Source organism: Microcebus murinus, chromosome 4 (genome assembly GCF_040939455.1).
Source record: "Microcebus murinus isolate Inina chromosome 4, M.murinus_Inina_mat1.0, whole genome shotgun sequence".
Taxonomy (NCBI): domain Eukaryota; kingdom Metazoa; phylum Chordata; class Mammalia; order Primates; family Cheirogaleidae; genus Microcebus; species Microcebus murinus.
Window position 1 is genome coordinate 16,131,503 of NC_134107.1, and position 16,598 is coordinate 16,148,100.

The 16,598-nt window shown below is 37.5% G+C and overlaps 1 protein-coding gene across 2 annotated transcripts in view; it reads left to right on the top strand.

Annotated features, from left to right (window-relative positions):
- The window catches only part of LOC105863142 (glycine N-phenylacetyltransferase-like), a 32,352-nt gene continuing 15,754 nt past the window's right edge, over nt 1-16,598 (top strand). Inside the window, exons 1-2 of one of the 2 annotated variants that reach the window (XM_012749928.3) lie at nt 1-172; nt 13,614-13,709. In XM_012749928.3, the coding sequence (XP_012605382.2) occupies nt 13,632-13,709 (78 nt within the window). In that variant the 5' untranslated portion in view covers nt 1-172; nt 13,614-13,631. The remainder of the gene's footprint in view (nt 173-13,613; nt 13,710-16,598) is intronic. The other variant, XM_012749929.3, reaches the window with a different exon arrangement.

Consider the following 16,598-nt stretch of genomic DNA (forward strand, 5'->3'; position numbering starts at 1 on the left):
AGCTGTCTCAAAGGTTATCCTTTAAGATCACCATACTCAAAGAGTGTATTTCACTTTCTGGAATAATCTGCTGCCTCTTTTCTTATCTTTGGACCTCTGCAGAGACTGAAAGAGAAGACAGCTTTGCAGGTGAGAACAGAGGAGAATTGTGAAAGAGAAGACAGCTTTGCAGGTGAGAACAGAGGAGAATTGTTGCTCTGGGACCCCTTATCTCCTTTTACTTCCCCACTGGAGTGGAATGAATCAAAATACTGTGTTGGATGTGGATAAGAACTTCTGAGCTCATTCATGCTGAGAATGATACTAGGGGAAAAGGTAGCTCTTCCATTTGAAAAACTTTTGTCAGACATCTACTGTATGCAGGGAAATATCTTAGATCTGTGAGAAATTTTTGACTGGATAAAGCCATGTTTTGTTTTGAATTGATAAATAAAAATTGAAAGACTTGGGAGCTTACCATTTGTTAGTGGGTGGCAGAAAATATAATAGTCACTAGAAAGGAGTATTCTGGCTCAGGTGGCATTTATTTAACCCAAGGTGTATACATACTATGAAAGCATTCCCTCATATAATCCTCTGATAACATTCTAAGGTAGTCAGCCTTTTCCTTGGATAACTGATATCCAGATAAATTAAGTGCCCTACATAAAGTCACAAAGGGAGTGGGCATATTTTAGTGCAAGGGCTAGAATTCAGAGGGGATGAATTATTACTTTAAAACCATAAAGTATACATGCAATTGAAAAATCTCATCTGTAATGTTTCCATAATATTATTTGGTGTTTCCTTCTAAACATTCTCTTTATATATGTAGTATATAAAAATGTATACACAAAAGACCACTACATATCTAATTAAAATTTGTGCACTTTTTATACCTTTTTATATTTATTTTAATACTCTCCTATATGTTACTATATATATCCTAGCATTCATGTTAATGGGTTTTAGAATGGTAAAATAATGATAAACCACTATTTGTGTAAATGATCTTATATAGAGACACTAAGATTGTGTCCAGCATTTACCCATAAGTTAATATTGCTTTACAAAATCTTTCATAGGGCATTTTTCTTCCTTAAAATTTTTCTGTTTGGATAAATTCCAATTACTAGAATTGGTGTATCATAGGTTTTGAAGTCCCCTCTACAAGACATTGCTAATTCATTGTCAATGAAGGAAACCTATGAAAGTACACTAGCTCCCTTGGGTCTCCTCAGTTTGGAGTTAACTACAATTGTTGAATATCATGTTTGTGCTTTCAAGGTGCTTGTGTACATGTGCAGAAGGTTGTACCCAATATCCCTGGCTATATGTTATTATTGCATCCACGATAATCTGGCATTAAACTCTTTGCTTCTTATTTTCATGTCATCTTCTTCTGAGATGCCTTCAGCTAAAATGTCAAATTATCTTTTAGCAATGTTATACTTCTACTGTTTCGAGATTTTGTGAGACTTGGCGCAGGTGCCTCTCTTCTGGTCTAGGGCTTTATTCAAAACAGCAATTGGTACGAATTCTTATGTGCAGTATATATTTGGCCTTCAATAGAAACTTTGTCTTAGTCCAATTGGGTTGTTATAAGAAAATACCATAAACTGAGTGGATTATGAACAGCAGAAATTTATTTGGAATAAATATGGATATATGGAATCAGGCAAGTCCAAGATCAAGGTGCCAGCAGATCTGATGTGTGGTGAGGCTTGTTTCCTAATTCACAGATGGTACCTTCTTGTTGTGCCCTCATGTGGTGGAAGGGGTGCTCTCATATGTGGTAGAAGGGGTGCTCTCATGACCAAGTCCCCAAAAGCCCCACCTCTTAGTAGCATCATCTTAGGGGTTGGAATTTCAATATATGAAATTCTAGCAGAGAAGAAGCTAACCAGATTTAATTCCCTAATATTTATAAACTAAGTACATTGACATCATAAATGCTTCTGATATCATTTAAACACATGACCAGGAAATTAGGAAGTAGTAAGGATGTAAATGAATTTCAACAACAGAAACTTGATCATGACATAGATAGGATTTTGCAAATTCCAAACCTTAGTCAATAATCAATGTTTGAATCTACTATAAGAAGAAGAACTTGCTCCATAGTCCCTAACACAAAGAGTTAGACAGTACTTCCCGAGACTGTAGCAACTAACCTATCCTCTGATACCATTCTCTCGTCATTGGCCAGTTAGGTTTCAATCTCCTATAAGAACCCTGTAAAGCCTCCACTTAGAAGTAAGAACTCCTTCTTGTGACATCTCATAGAGCGTAGGCAGAACATTTGATGTGGTTATTTGCTACAGCATGTTGTCCACCATTGTTAGTCAGCATGTTATGATTCAATCCTTTTGAAAATTTTGATTGGATACAGTAAGTCTAAATGTAGAAATGCAACTTTATATTACTTAGTAATATACACTACCACACATTAGACTCTTAGATTTAGGAATGGGGCACAGTTCAAAAAGAGGTGAAAATTGGGGATAGGGTGAGTGAATAAGTTTTAAATATCACTTGATAATAAAAATGAAAAGAATAATGACATAATTTAGACCACATGAAAGTGTTCCACATCAACAAATCTGCTTCAAATGTCATGAAATCTACAGCACTGTTTTGAACATATATAAAATAAGTGATTTCTAAGTATATTTTTACTTATGTGCATGCTTTATTTTCCTTACTTGATTATGGGTTCTTAGACAGTAGGAAACATGTCTATGATAATTTATTCAAAGCTCACAGTTGCTCAAAAGTTAATCAGGGTAAGTGTATCAGTCACGGTCCAAACAGAGAAGTGGAAGTAAGAGATCTTATGCAATTATGTGTGCCAGTTAAGCAGTTTCTATAAGGATGTTACTTCCAATATGATACTACTAAAGATTAAAGTACACGGAGAAGGCTGTATGGAAGGGAAAATAAATTTTAAGTGGAAGAGAGAAAGAATGAGCTGAAACCTACAGCACAAGCTGGAGCTCACAGGGACAGTATGAAACCTTATGAGCTCTTGATGACTCTGTCCTTGGCAATATGGGTGTCCTCCCTGCTTTCTCCATTTATGGAGCTGAACACACATACTTGTCTCAGACGACAAAGAATCTGAAAGGGGATCTTGGGGACAGTGGAGAACTTTCCAGCCCAGCCAGTGCATTGTGTAAAGACATAAGTTACAAAAATAGCTGCTGCTTCAATTCTGCTTTCCAAATCTCCTGTAAAAATCTCTCTTGTGAGAGATTTCCTAACTGGAAATGTGCAGGGAAGGAAATTCCAGGAAATGGTTTTCTGCCTAGGCAAGGTGACACCTTATAAAGCCACTACAATAAGTTCTCTATCAAGATTTCGTGAATGAATAAATGAATGGAGGGATGGATGAATGCATGAATAGACTGATACTCAGGTTTTCCAGTCTAGCCACAAAAGTCAATTTAACTTATATTGTAACTGTACCAAAGTATTTACAAATAGAAAACAACTCCAATCTTAGGTAAGGAGAAATTTTATTTACGAGAACATTCGAAGAGGAGGAACAAGTATTGCAATAGGGTGAGCCCTCAGATCCTAAGATCCACAAACATCTAAAAGGTCAGGAAGAAAAGGTCTGTTTTTTTCATAGCAAGAATAAACAAAGTTTATGCAATGCCTTTTTTCACAGTAAGGAGAGTTTTCCTGTATACCAGTGTTGGCTCAGGCTGAGGGTGGGTCAAAGGTCAGAGTCCCACTGGATTGGAGAAAAGCTTAACTAAAGTTTGGTCAAGTTAGCCAACAAGAACTTTGTTCTGATGGAGCAATGAGGATGAACAGTTTAGTTAACCATTTATGAGGGAGGAATAAACAGGGTAAGGGAGAACTCTGTGTAGGGAAGAGGGATCAATATTTTACTAGAGATCGGCCTATTCTTGGTGGGGGCTATTAAGGAGGAGGTGTGTGATGACTCAGCCTCGGGGATGGAGAGAAGACTGGACAAAGTTTGGCTAACAAGGATTTTCTCCTTGTTTATCAGTGGAGATGAGCAGTTCAGCTAATCATCTGTGAGGCAAAGTATAAGGCTTTGTAGACTCCATGTTTGGTCTTGTCACAGGTGAAAAAGGAGGACATCTCAGAGTCCTGTGTAAGTCATTTGGGGAAGCATGAGTCCTTGCAGTGAGCCTTTTCCAGAACACAAAGCGAGAATGAAGGGATTTTTTTTTTTTTAAACAAACAATTGTTGTTTCTCAGAATCATAGGTCTTGGGTGAAGTTCAGCATTGTCAATGCCTTGTGGAATTGGATCTATTGAAAAACACTTCGACCTTAACCTTTTGGCCTACCTTAAGAATTAGCTCCATGAGTCTTCTTTCTATACTGATGTGAAGGGTATTGTTGAGGACTTTCCCTACTATATCAGTGACTCCCGAATATGGCTGAATATGTCTGCTGGAAATAATGAGTAGCACATGGAACTCTCATATACTCCAATGAGTATGTAAAATGGTGCTGCTGATTTGGAGAACATGCAGTTTCTTATAAAGTTACATATACACTTACTTTATCACCTTGGAAATGCACTCCAAGAAAAACAGAATCATCTATCCACACAAAGATTTGTACACAAATGTTTATAGCAACTGTATTCATAATCATGAAAAACTAGAAAAAACCCAAATATCCTTCAACAAATTAGTGGATAAACAAACTCTGACACGTCCATGCAATAGAATACCATTGAGAAATAAAGAGGAATACAGCATTGAAAAACCCGACTGCTTGGATTTGCTGAAAGAAAGAAACTTGTCCCCAAAAGATACATAGTAAATAATTCCATTTATTTGACATTCTGTCAAAGGAATATAGAGGAGATCAGAACAAAGGAGTTGAATGCTAAAAGGGGTCTCTGCCCCTGGAAATTGCCAAAATTTGGCCAGCGGGGGATGGGACAGAGAGAGCAACCTCTACTGGACAGATGTGAGATACCGGGACGTTAATTCAGTGGGGGCAGCTGGCGGCTGGTTGATTCAGCCCCCTGAACCGCCATCCGCTGATTCCCAAGGAGTCGTCCCCAGTGCCGGCTAACCATGGGTGGGTGTCTGCCATCTATGGGGTCCACAGCCTGGACATGCTGCAGTGTGACAGTGTGATGTGGTTTTGGGTAACATCCCTTCCTCATCCCAGAGGCTTTCGCACAGGGTGTGGCAGGTTTCACCCTAGGAGGTGAGGAGAAGCAAGAGAAGCCGCTTTCTCGGTGTGTTTGGCATAAATCCGCAGGACTTCGGTGCTAAAAAGTAGTCCGTGATCTGTCAATTCAGCTAGCCGGGACGGTGTTGGTGGGTGGACCTTGAGCGTGTCCCCAACACTGATGCTCCAAGGGTGGAAGGCTGCCATCTGTGGGATCCCCAGATGCTGGGGCACACGGTGGTCTCAGACAACACTCCGCCCCCAGTCTGGCAACTTTCTCACTGGGTGTGGCAGGCTCTGCTCTCGGAGGCGGGGAGAAGAAAGAAAAGCCCATTTCTCTGTGTGTCTGGTGTGAATCGGCAGGACCTTGGTGCTAAGCAATAGGGGGCAGCCTGTTGATTCAGCCCACCAGACTGGTTTAGATCATCTGGTAAGAACATAACTCTAAGGCTCACTTTTTGCATCTAGGTGGCTGCCACCTTTGGGGTTTATGGACTAGGAAGGAAAATTCTGGCCAGAGTCCTCAGCAGTTGCACCAATTGACCCCTCCCATCAGAAGCAGCCTCCCAAGTGTGGCGAAAGTGTTTGGAAAAACATATTCGTGGCTCCCCCTAGCAGCAGATCAAGGGACCACAGAAGCATACACACTCAGGCTTGCCCATACCAGTTATGGTCTATCTTGCCCTTGCCCTCACTTAAAGGGGGAAGATGGTTCAAGTAACCCTTGGGAGAGCCAAGACCCCTGTCAAAGATCGGGGCATTCACATACTCAATCTGGGAGACCAAAGCCCAATACTGAGGCATCAGATTACCCCGAGAACTGGCTCCTCCATGCAAACTACAGTCAATGACAGAGAAGGTAATACCATAGCTTAACACAGTAACTTCCATCTCATGCTATTAGAGGGCAGTGAAGTCATACACACAAGTGTAATCCACCACCTAGGGGCTTAAGTTGGGGGAACTAAACTCACTAATCTCCATTGGCAAGAGGTGAAGACAACAGGTCAGAGGTAACCAAACTTGCTACAATACATTTTAGGCAATACAGGACCAGCGTCCCTCTTCCCAGCACTGTCAAGGAACGTCTCTTTGGGGGCCTGGAGTTAGGGCCATAAACCAGTCCTAGCACTTGCAGTTCTTGACCAAGTAGCCTGTTAAGAAAGAATAAGTAAAAGAATGCAGGAAACATGAAAGGTTAGAGAGAAAAGTCACCCCCAAAAGAAATCATTAGACCCTCAGCAACATATTGCAATTTAAACAAAAGGATTAAAATGTCAGAGGAAGATTACAAATATGAATTGTAAGAAAACTCAATAGAATTGAAGAGAAAATAGAAACCCAACACAAAGAAGCCACAAAAACAATAATGAAATGAATGAAAAATTCTCTAAAGAAATTGAAATATTACAAAAGAGCCAAACAGAAACACTGGAAATGAAAAAAGCATTTAAGGAACTACAAAACACAGTGGAAAGCCTTAAGAATAGAATAGATCATGCAGAAGAAAGAATATCAGAGCCTGAAGATAATGTCTATGTGCCAAACAAATCAGATGAAGAAAAAGAACACAAAAGCAAGAGACAAGAAAAAATATACAAGAAATGTGGGGTTATGTAAAGAAACCAAACATAAGAATTATAGCCCAGAGAGAGAGAATAAAATACACAAGGGATGGAAAATCTATTTCTTGGAACACTGGAGGAAAATATACCTGTTCTGGCCAGAAATCTAGATCTCTAGATAAAAGAAGCACATAGAACTGCCAGGAGACCAACGTGAAAAAGTAATCACCATGTCACATAATTATTAGACTTGCCAAGGTAAACACAAAAGAAGTAATCTTTCAAGTAGTAAAACGAAAACAGCAGGTAACCTACAAAGAAAAACCTATGAGACTAACTGCAGACTTCTCAACTGAAATCTTACAAGCCAGAAAGGACGGGGCATCTATCCTCAATCTTCCAATAGAATAATGGCCGACCTAGAATTCTTCACCCAGCAAAACTAAGCTTCATCTATGAGGGAAAGATAAAGACTTTTCGGCATGAGCAATCACTCATGGAATTTGCAAAGACCAGACCTGCCCTGTAGGAAGTATTCAGACCTGCATTTCATACTGAACAGTGTAATAGACACCCACCAAAGCAAAATCACTCAGGAGTTAAAGTCCAGAACCTGGATTCTACAATGGCTCGAGAAGTAAAACAAAACAATAAGAACTTCTTCAATAATATGAACAGAAATCTACCCCAAATATCAATTCTCTAAATAAATGTGAATGGCTTGAATTGTCCTCTGAAGACACATAGACTGGCTCAGTGGATAAAAATTCATAAGCCAAGTATCTGCTGTCTCCAGAAAACACATTTAACCCACAAAGATGTTTTCAGACTCAAGGTCAAGGGTTGGAAAAAACAACTTCTAGGAAAATGGAAACCAAAAGAAGGTGGGGATAACTATACTTATTTGAGATAACATAAAGCTTAAAATAGCAAAATTAAAGAAAGCCAAAGGTGGTAAATGGTAAATGGTAAAAGTAATGGTAAAAGGAAAAATGCAACAAGAAAACTTAACCAGTTCTTAACATTTATGCATCCAACACAGGAGCACCCAGATACATAAAGCAAACCTGTTTGATCTAAACAGCATGATAAACAGTAATGCCATAGTAGCTGGGGATTTCAACACCCCACTGACTGAACTGGACATATCCTTCAAGCAGAAAGGAAGCAAAGAAACAATGAACTTAAACAGAGCTCTAGAACAAATGGGTCTAACAGACATCTACATGATATTCCACCCAAATAAAGCCAAATATACATTCTTCTCATCAACTCATGGAACCTTGTCAAAAAGTAATCACATCCTAGGCCACAAATAAGACCTCAACAAATTTAGAATAATAGAATTTATACATGTATCTTCACAGACCATAGTGGTATAAAATTAGAGTTCAATTCCAACATAAACCCTCATCACTTTGCAAAGTCATGGAAGTTAAACAATCTATTGCTGAAAGACTATTGGGTCAAGGAGATCAAGATGGAAATCAAAAATTCTTTGAATTAAATGATAATGGGGATACAAGTTATCAAAATCTGTGGGATATAATAAAAGCATTCCTGAGAGGAAAACTAATAGCATTACATGCTCACATTTAAAAGACAGAAAGCTCAAAAATCAACAAACTAATCAACTATCTCAAGGAACTGGAAAAGAAGAGCAAATTAATTATAAACCTAGCAGAAGAAAATAAATATCTAAGATCAGAGCAGAACTAAATGAAATTGAGAACAAAAGAACTATACAGAAGATCAATAAAACCAAAAGTTGTTTTTTCAAAAAGACAAACAAAATTGATAGCCCTCTTGCTAGATTGACAAGAACTAGAAAGGAAAGGACTCTAATAAGCTCAATTAGAAATGAAAAAGGAGAGGTCACCACAGACATCACAAAAATAGAAAACATTACTTTGAATACTATAAAAATCTCTATGCCCCAAACGCATAAAATGTGGAGGAAATGGACAAAGTCTTGGAAACACACAACTTCTCTTAGCTCAATCTGGAGGAAACAAAATTCCTGAATAAACCAATATCAAGCACAGAAATTGGAGCAGAATTTAAAAACCTTCCGACAAGTAAAAGTCCCAGACTAAATGGGTTCACACCTGAATTTTCCCAAACCTACAAAGAGGAACTCATACCTATACTACAGAAATTATTCCACAACATTGATAAAGATGGTGTCCTCCCAACTCATTCTATGAAGCCAATGTGAAAATCAAATAAAAAAATGCAACACCTTTCACAATAGCATCAAATAAAATTAAATTTCTAGGAATATATTTAACAAAGGAGGTGAGAGACATATATAGGGAGAACTACAAAACGCTGAAAAAAAGGAACTGTAGAAGAGGTAAAGGGATGGAAAAATCTACCATGCTCATGGATTGGCAGAATCAATATTGTTAAAATGTCCATACTACTTAAAGTGATCTACAGAATTAATACAATTCGTATCAAAGTACCATCATCATTCTTTACATATCTAGAAAAATAATTCTATGCTTTGTATGGAACCAGAGAAGACCTTGTATAGCCAAAGCAATCTTAAGCATAAAGAACAAATTGGAGCGTAAAATTATTTTTTCTATATCTGTGAAGAATGCTGATGGGATTTTAATAGGTATTGCATTGAATCTGTAGATCAGTTTGGGTAGTATAGACATTTTGATGATATTGAGTCTGCCGATCCACGAGCATGGTATGGATTTCCATCTGTTTACATCCTCTGCTATTTCCTTCCTCAGTGTTTCATAGTTCTCCCTGTAGAGGTCTTTTACCTCTTTGGTTAAATATATTCCTAGGTACTTTAATTTCTTTGTTGCTATTGTGAAGGGAATTGAGTCTTTGATTTGGTTCTCAATTAGATTGTTGTTGGCGTATATGAATGCCTCTGATTTCTGTGTATTGATTTTGTATCCTGAGACTTTACTAAATTCATTGATCAGTTCCAGGAGTTTCTTGGTTGAATCCTTGGGGTTTTCTAGATACAATATCATATCATCAGCAAACAGTGAAAGTTTGATCTCTTCTGCCCCTATTTGGATACCTTTGATTCCATTTTCCTGTCTGATTGCTGTAGCCAAGACTTCCAGCACTATGTTGAACAGAAGTGGAGATAGTGGGCAGCCTTGTCTGGTTCCAGTTCTAAGTGGGAATGATTTCAATCTTTCCCTATTCAGTATGATGTTGGCTATGGGTCTGTCATATATGGCTTGTATCATTTTTAGGTATGTCCCTTCTATGCCTATTTTCTTAAGTGTTCGTATCATGAAAGGGTGCTTCGTATGGAACCAAAGAAGACCCCGAATATCAAGAGCAATTCTAGGCAACAAAAACAAAATGGGAGGCATTAATATGCCAGATATCAAACTATACTACAAAGCTGTAGTAATTAAAACAATATGGTATTGGCACAAAAACAGGAATATTGACCAGTGGAACAGATGTGAGAATCCTGATGTAAAACCATCCTCATATAGCCATCTCATCTTTGACAAAGCAGACAAAAACATACGCTGGGGAAAAGAATCTCTCTTCAATAAATGGTGCTGGGAAAACTGGGTAGCCACCTGTAGAAGGCTAAAACAGGACCCACACCTTTCACCTCTCACAAAAACCAACTCACGCTGGATAACAGACTTAAACCTAAGATATGAAACTATTAGAACTCTAGAGGAAAAAGTTGGAAACACTCTCCTAGACATCGGCCTGGGCAAAGAGTTTATGAAGAAGTCCCCAAAGGCAATCACAGCAGCAACAAAAATAAATAAATGGGACATGATCAAACTACAAAGCTTCTGCACAGCCAAAGAAATAGTCATGAAAGTAAACAGACAACCTACAGAATGGGAGAAAATTTTTGCATCCTATGCATCCGATAAGGGACTGATAACTAGAATATACTTAGAACTCACGAAAATCAGGAAGAAAAAATCAAATAACCCCATTAAAAAGTGGGCAAAGGACTTGAACAGAAATTTTTCTAAAGAAGACAGAAGAATGGCCAACAAACATATGAAGAAATGCTCAACATCTCTAATCATCAGGGAAATGCAAATCAAAACCACAATGAGATATCACTTAACCCCAGTGAGAATGGCCTTTATCAAAAAATCTCCAAACAATAAATGCTGGCGTGGTTACGGAGAGAGAGGAACACTCCTACACTGCTGGTGGGACTGCAAACTAGTTCAACCTCTGTGGAAAGCAATATGGAGATACCTTAAAGCGATACAAGTGAATCTACCATTTGATCCAGCAATCCCATTGCTGGGCATCTACCCAAATGATCCAATGACACTCTACAAAAAAGACACCTGCACTCGAATGTTCATAGCAGCACAATTCATAATTGCAAGGCTGTGGAAACAGCCCAAGTGCCCATCAATCCAAGAATGGATTAATAAAATGTGGTATATGTATACCATGGAGTACTATTCAGCTCTAAGAAACAATGGTGATATAGCACATCTTATATTTTCCTGGTTAGAGCTGGAACCCATACTACTAAGTGAAGTATCCCAAGAATGGAAAAACAAGCACCAGATATATTCTCCAGCAAACTGGTATTAACTGAGTAGCACCTAAGTGGACACATAGGTACTACAGTAATAGGGTATTGGGCAGGTGGGAGGAGGGAGGGGGTCGGGTAAATACATACATAATGAGTGAGATGTGCACCATCTGGGGGATGGTCATGATGGAGACTCAGACTTTTGGGGGGAGGGGGGAAATGGGCATTTATTGAAACCTTAAAATCTGTACCCCCATAATATGCCAAAATAAAAAAAAATTAAAAAAAAAAAAAAGAACAAATTGGGAGGCATCAGTCCTACCAGACTTCAAGCTTTATTATAAGGCTATAATAACCAAAACAGCATGGTACTGGCAAAAGAACAGAGATATAGATTATTAGAACAGGATTGAGAACCCAGACATAAAACCATCCTAATCTTTAACAAAGCAGACAAAAACATACATTGGGGAAAAAAATCTCTGTTTAATAAATGGTGCTGGGATAACTACATGCAGAAGATTGAAACTGGATCCCCACCTCTCACTTTTCACAAAAATCAACTCAAAATGGATAACAGACTTAAACTTAAGGAGTGAAACCTTAAGAATTCTAGAAGAAAATGTTGGAAAAACTCTTAGACATTGGCCGAGGCAAAGAATTTATGAAGAAGACCCCCAAAGCAATCACAGCAGCAAAAAAATAAATTAGTGGGATCTGATAAAATTAAAAAGCTTCTGCACAGCCAAAGAAACTGTCATTAGAGCAAGCAGACAACCTACAGAATGGGAGAAAATATTCGCATGCTACACATCCAATAACAGGCTGATAACAAGAATCTATATAGAACTTAAGAAAATTAACAAGAAAAAATCAAACAACCCCATCAATAATTGGACAAAGGACATGAACAGAAACTTTTCTAAATAAGCCAGAATAATGGCCAGCAAACATATAAAAAAAGTGATCAACATCTCTAATCATTAGGAAAATGCAAATCAAAACCACAATGAGATATCACCTAACTCTAGTGAGAATAGCCTTTATCAAAAAGTCCCCAAACAACAAATGCTGGTGTGGATGTGGAGAGATTAGAACACCTTTACACTGCTCGTGGGACTGCAAATTAGTACAACCCCTGTGAAAAGTAATTTGGAGATACCTCAAAGAGCTAAAAATATAAATACCATTTGATCCAGCAACCCCACTACTAGGCATCTACACAAAGGAAAATAAAAGACATTCTATAATAAATATATCTGCACTCGAATGTTTATGGCAGCAAAATTCACAATTGCAAAGATGTCGAAACAACCCACATGCCAATCAATACATGAGTGGATTAATAAAATATTTTGCATGCATACCATGGAATACTACTCAACTACAAAAAACAATGGTGATCTAGCACCTCTTATATTATGCTGGGTAGAGCTTGAGCTCATCCTTCAAAATGAGGTTGTAGGGGGGAAAAGGCACACCCCAAATCATGCTTCTATCCCCGGCTTGGGAGAGGCAAAGGCATTACTTGAAACCAAAATGTTTATATCCCCATAATATTCTGAAATAAAAAGAAATAAATATGAATAAATAATAATGCTAACAGTAACTAAAATGATGGACATATATTAAGTTCTGCTCAAGCTACACACTCTACTAAAGACTTGAAACTTAGCTCATTGACCATGTGCCAGATTACATGGATTACCCCCATTTAATCCTTTTCACTTTGTTTCAAATCTACACCAAGTTGTGTGTAAGAAAAGCCACCCAATGGACTTTTTTGGATGGCAGTGTGGGTTGACTCTTGCTTGTGCTGATTATAATAATAAAAAGAGTAATAATAGTTATAATCATGCATTGAGTGCTTACTATGTCCCAGACACCCTTCCAAGAACTTTATATGTACTGATTAAATTTTCTCAACTGCTGTATGGAACAGGTACTACAGCCATAGCCATTTATAAATGAGGAAATAAGTATTAATAACTTTCCTGATGTCATACAGCTTCACAGTGGCACAGTCAGGTTTGTCAAGAATGGAAACTGAATCTCAAAAGATGCTTACACATGCCTAGAGAATAAAGTTGTTACTCTCAGTACATCTTCCATTCCTGGAATTCTGAGCGGTGTAACAATGAAAACGAAAATTCCAGAAATATTTTTAGAAATTGAAAAAATGGTATTCGAAATAACATCAGAAAGAGATACCTGTACTTTCCACCAGTCTAATTCTTTCTTGGTGTTGGTGAGAAGTTTAGTAAATGAGGAATGAACAAAATAGCAGGAATGGAGGCCAAACCACTCATTAGAACTGTATATTGTGTCCACGTCTTCTGGCTCATTTCCTTACTTGATGTTTCTCGATCCTCTCTGTAGGGTAAGCTACCTGCCAAGATGTTCCGTTTGCAGAATCCACAGATGCTGCATATGCTAGAGAAATCCTTGAGGAAGTGCCTCCCTGAGTCCTTAAAGGTGAGAGTAGAACATTCTTAGAGGAAAAAGGACTAAGAACTGCCTATAAAAGAGCTGAGAAAGAGAACAAGCATTCAGTGAGCACTTATTTTGTGCCGGGCACTCGCTTGCATAGCATCTCATTTAGTAACGCCACCTTGATGCAAGGCAGGTATATTATCCATGTAATTGGTGAGGCTCAGTTATATACCTTGACCAAGATAACATCAATAATGAGTTGCCTTGCTGTGATTTGAATCCAGCATGTTCTTTGATGCGTGATGACTCAAAAATATTTCTTTGTACCCTTCCAAGCATTGTGTCATATAACACTAGAAGTTTTCCCAACGTTGCAACATTGACTGGAACTAACACATTAATGTTTAATTTGTTATTTTGAAATAATTATTTGCCTGATAAGTGGTTAACTACATTATTATGCTCTGAAATGATTAATAAATCAATTATTATTTTAGCAAACTCCAAAGAATTATGTATTATTTTGGATGAGATAGAAATTTTGTTTTAGAAATGGATCAACGATCTTGTACCATGGAAGATTTTTTTTCCAGAACATGGTATGTTGCAAAAGGACTAGAGTGTTACCAGGGATAAAGAGTGCCTTTGTATGATGATAAAGATGTCAAATCACCAAGAAGACATAAAAAAATGCTTAAATTGATACATCTAACAACAACATGAGATTGAAAAAACTGAAAGACAAAATAGATAAACCCACACAATAAAATGAAAGACTTTATCACTTGTTAGGTCCAGAGCCCAGAGAGGGAGAGACACATGAAGCCTCATGTATAGCAAAATGCTGTTTATTTTGAGCATCTGGGTGCAGATGGGTGGAGGTGAAAAAGCATGGGTGGAGGAGAGAAAAGGGGAGAGCCTTGGGTTTTATAGAGGGTTTTTTCAGGGAGAGTAAGTGGGCCAGAACAGCTGTTTGTAATTAATTCTTTTGCCAACAACCAACTACTGAGACCCCTGTCGCAGTCACAACCATCCTTCAGCTCTGGCATCGTCCTTATCAGGACAGCTAGAGAGGGATAAACTTTGTCTCTGTCAGGCAGGGAGAGGGAAGGAATGCTGGCTGCAGCTGTCTGTTAGATTTACAAAGTCCAGGGACTCTCCAGACTCCTGCTGCTGTTGTTTTACAAACCTAATCTTTGTAGTAACCACATTCTGTCCTATACATAGTTTTTGGGTTCCCACCTGGAAAAAACCTAACATCACTCTTCTCTAACTACCGTATAGAATAGGCAGAAAATACACAAGTATATAGAAGAACTGAACAACACTATAAACCAACTTAAACTAGCTGACATTTACAGAGTACTTCCCTCACCAACAGAAGAATACATATTCTTTTTAAGTGTTCACAGATCATTTACCAATATAGACCATACTTTTTAGAAATTTTAATAAATTGAAGCCATACAAAGTATGTTCTTAAACAATAATGAAATTAAACATAATATTAAAAAATAAAGTATCCGAAAATTCCCCAAATTTCTAGAAATCATACAAACATACTCCTAAATTAACCATGCTTCAAAGTCACCAGGAAAATTAGAAAATATTTAATTCAATGAAAATGAAAGTACAAGATATCCAAATTTGTGGGATGTAACTAAAGTAGTGGGAAATATATAGCATTAAATTCTTATACTGGAAAAGAAGAATGATCTCAAATCAACGTTTTAAGTTTTCACATTAAAAACTAGGAAAAGAAGAGCAAATTAACCCCAAAGGAAGCAGAATAAAGGTAGTTATATTTTTTAAGAAGTAGAAATCAATGAATGTGAGTGGAGAAAAATAATGAAGAAAATCAGAGTCTATAACCTGGGTTGTTGAAAAGATCTATAATGTTGAGAAACCTCTAATCAAACTGACCAAGAAATAAGGAGAGAAGACACAGATTACCCATTTCAAGAATGAAATGAGGGACATTGCTATAAGCCCAATAGCATTGTAAGCACAATTAGGATATACTATTATCAACACAGTACACATAAATTTCACAATTTATTCTGTGAAAAGCACAATCTACCAAAGGTGCTGAAGAAGAATATACAACCTACATTGTCCTATATTTACTAGTGAAAATTATTTTTTTTTCAACAAAAAACTGCATGCACAGACGGTTTGTTTCACTGGCAATTTCTACCACACATGTAAGGAGGAAATAATACCCATTCCACAAAAACTCTTTAAAAATACAACAGAGGAGGGAACATTTCCAAACTAATTTTATGAGGCAAGAATTACCCTTATGCCAAAACCAGAAATAGATATTACAAGAAAACTACAGAACAATATCCATCATGAACATAGATGCAAAAATTCAACAAAATTCTATTAAGTACAATCCAGGAATATATAAAAAGAATAATACATTACAACAAAGGGGGATTAATCCTAAGGAAGAAAGGTGGGTTCAACATTCAAAATTAATCAATGTAATTCACATTAAACAGACTAAAGAAGAAAAAATAACATGATTTTTTTCTTAATAGGTACCAAAATAGTGTTTGACAAAAATTAATATTCCTAATAAATAAGCCTCTCAGTAAATGTCTTAGTTTTGTATTGTTATAACAGAATACCACAGACTGGGAAATTTGTAATGAATAGAAATGTTTTTAGCTCATAGCTCTGGAGACTGGGAAGTCCAATATCAAGACGCTGATATTTGGCGAGGGCCTTCGGGCTACATTATCTCATGGCAGAAGAGCAGAAGAAGGAAGGGCAAACGAGCAATAACATTAACCCATTCATGAGGGTTCTGCCCTTATGACCCAATCACCTCTTACTAGGCCCTGCCTCCCAATATTGTTGCATTGGGGGTTAACTTTCTGACACATTAACTTTTGGGAAACACATTTAAAGTATAGCAGCAAG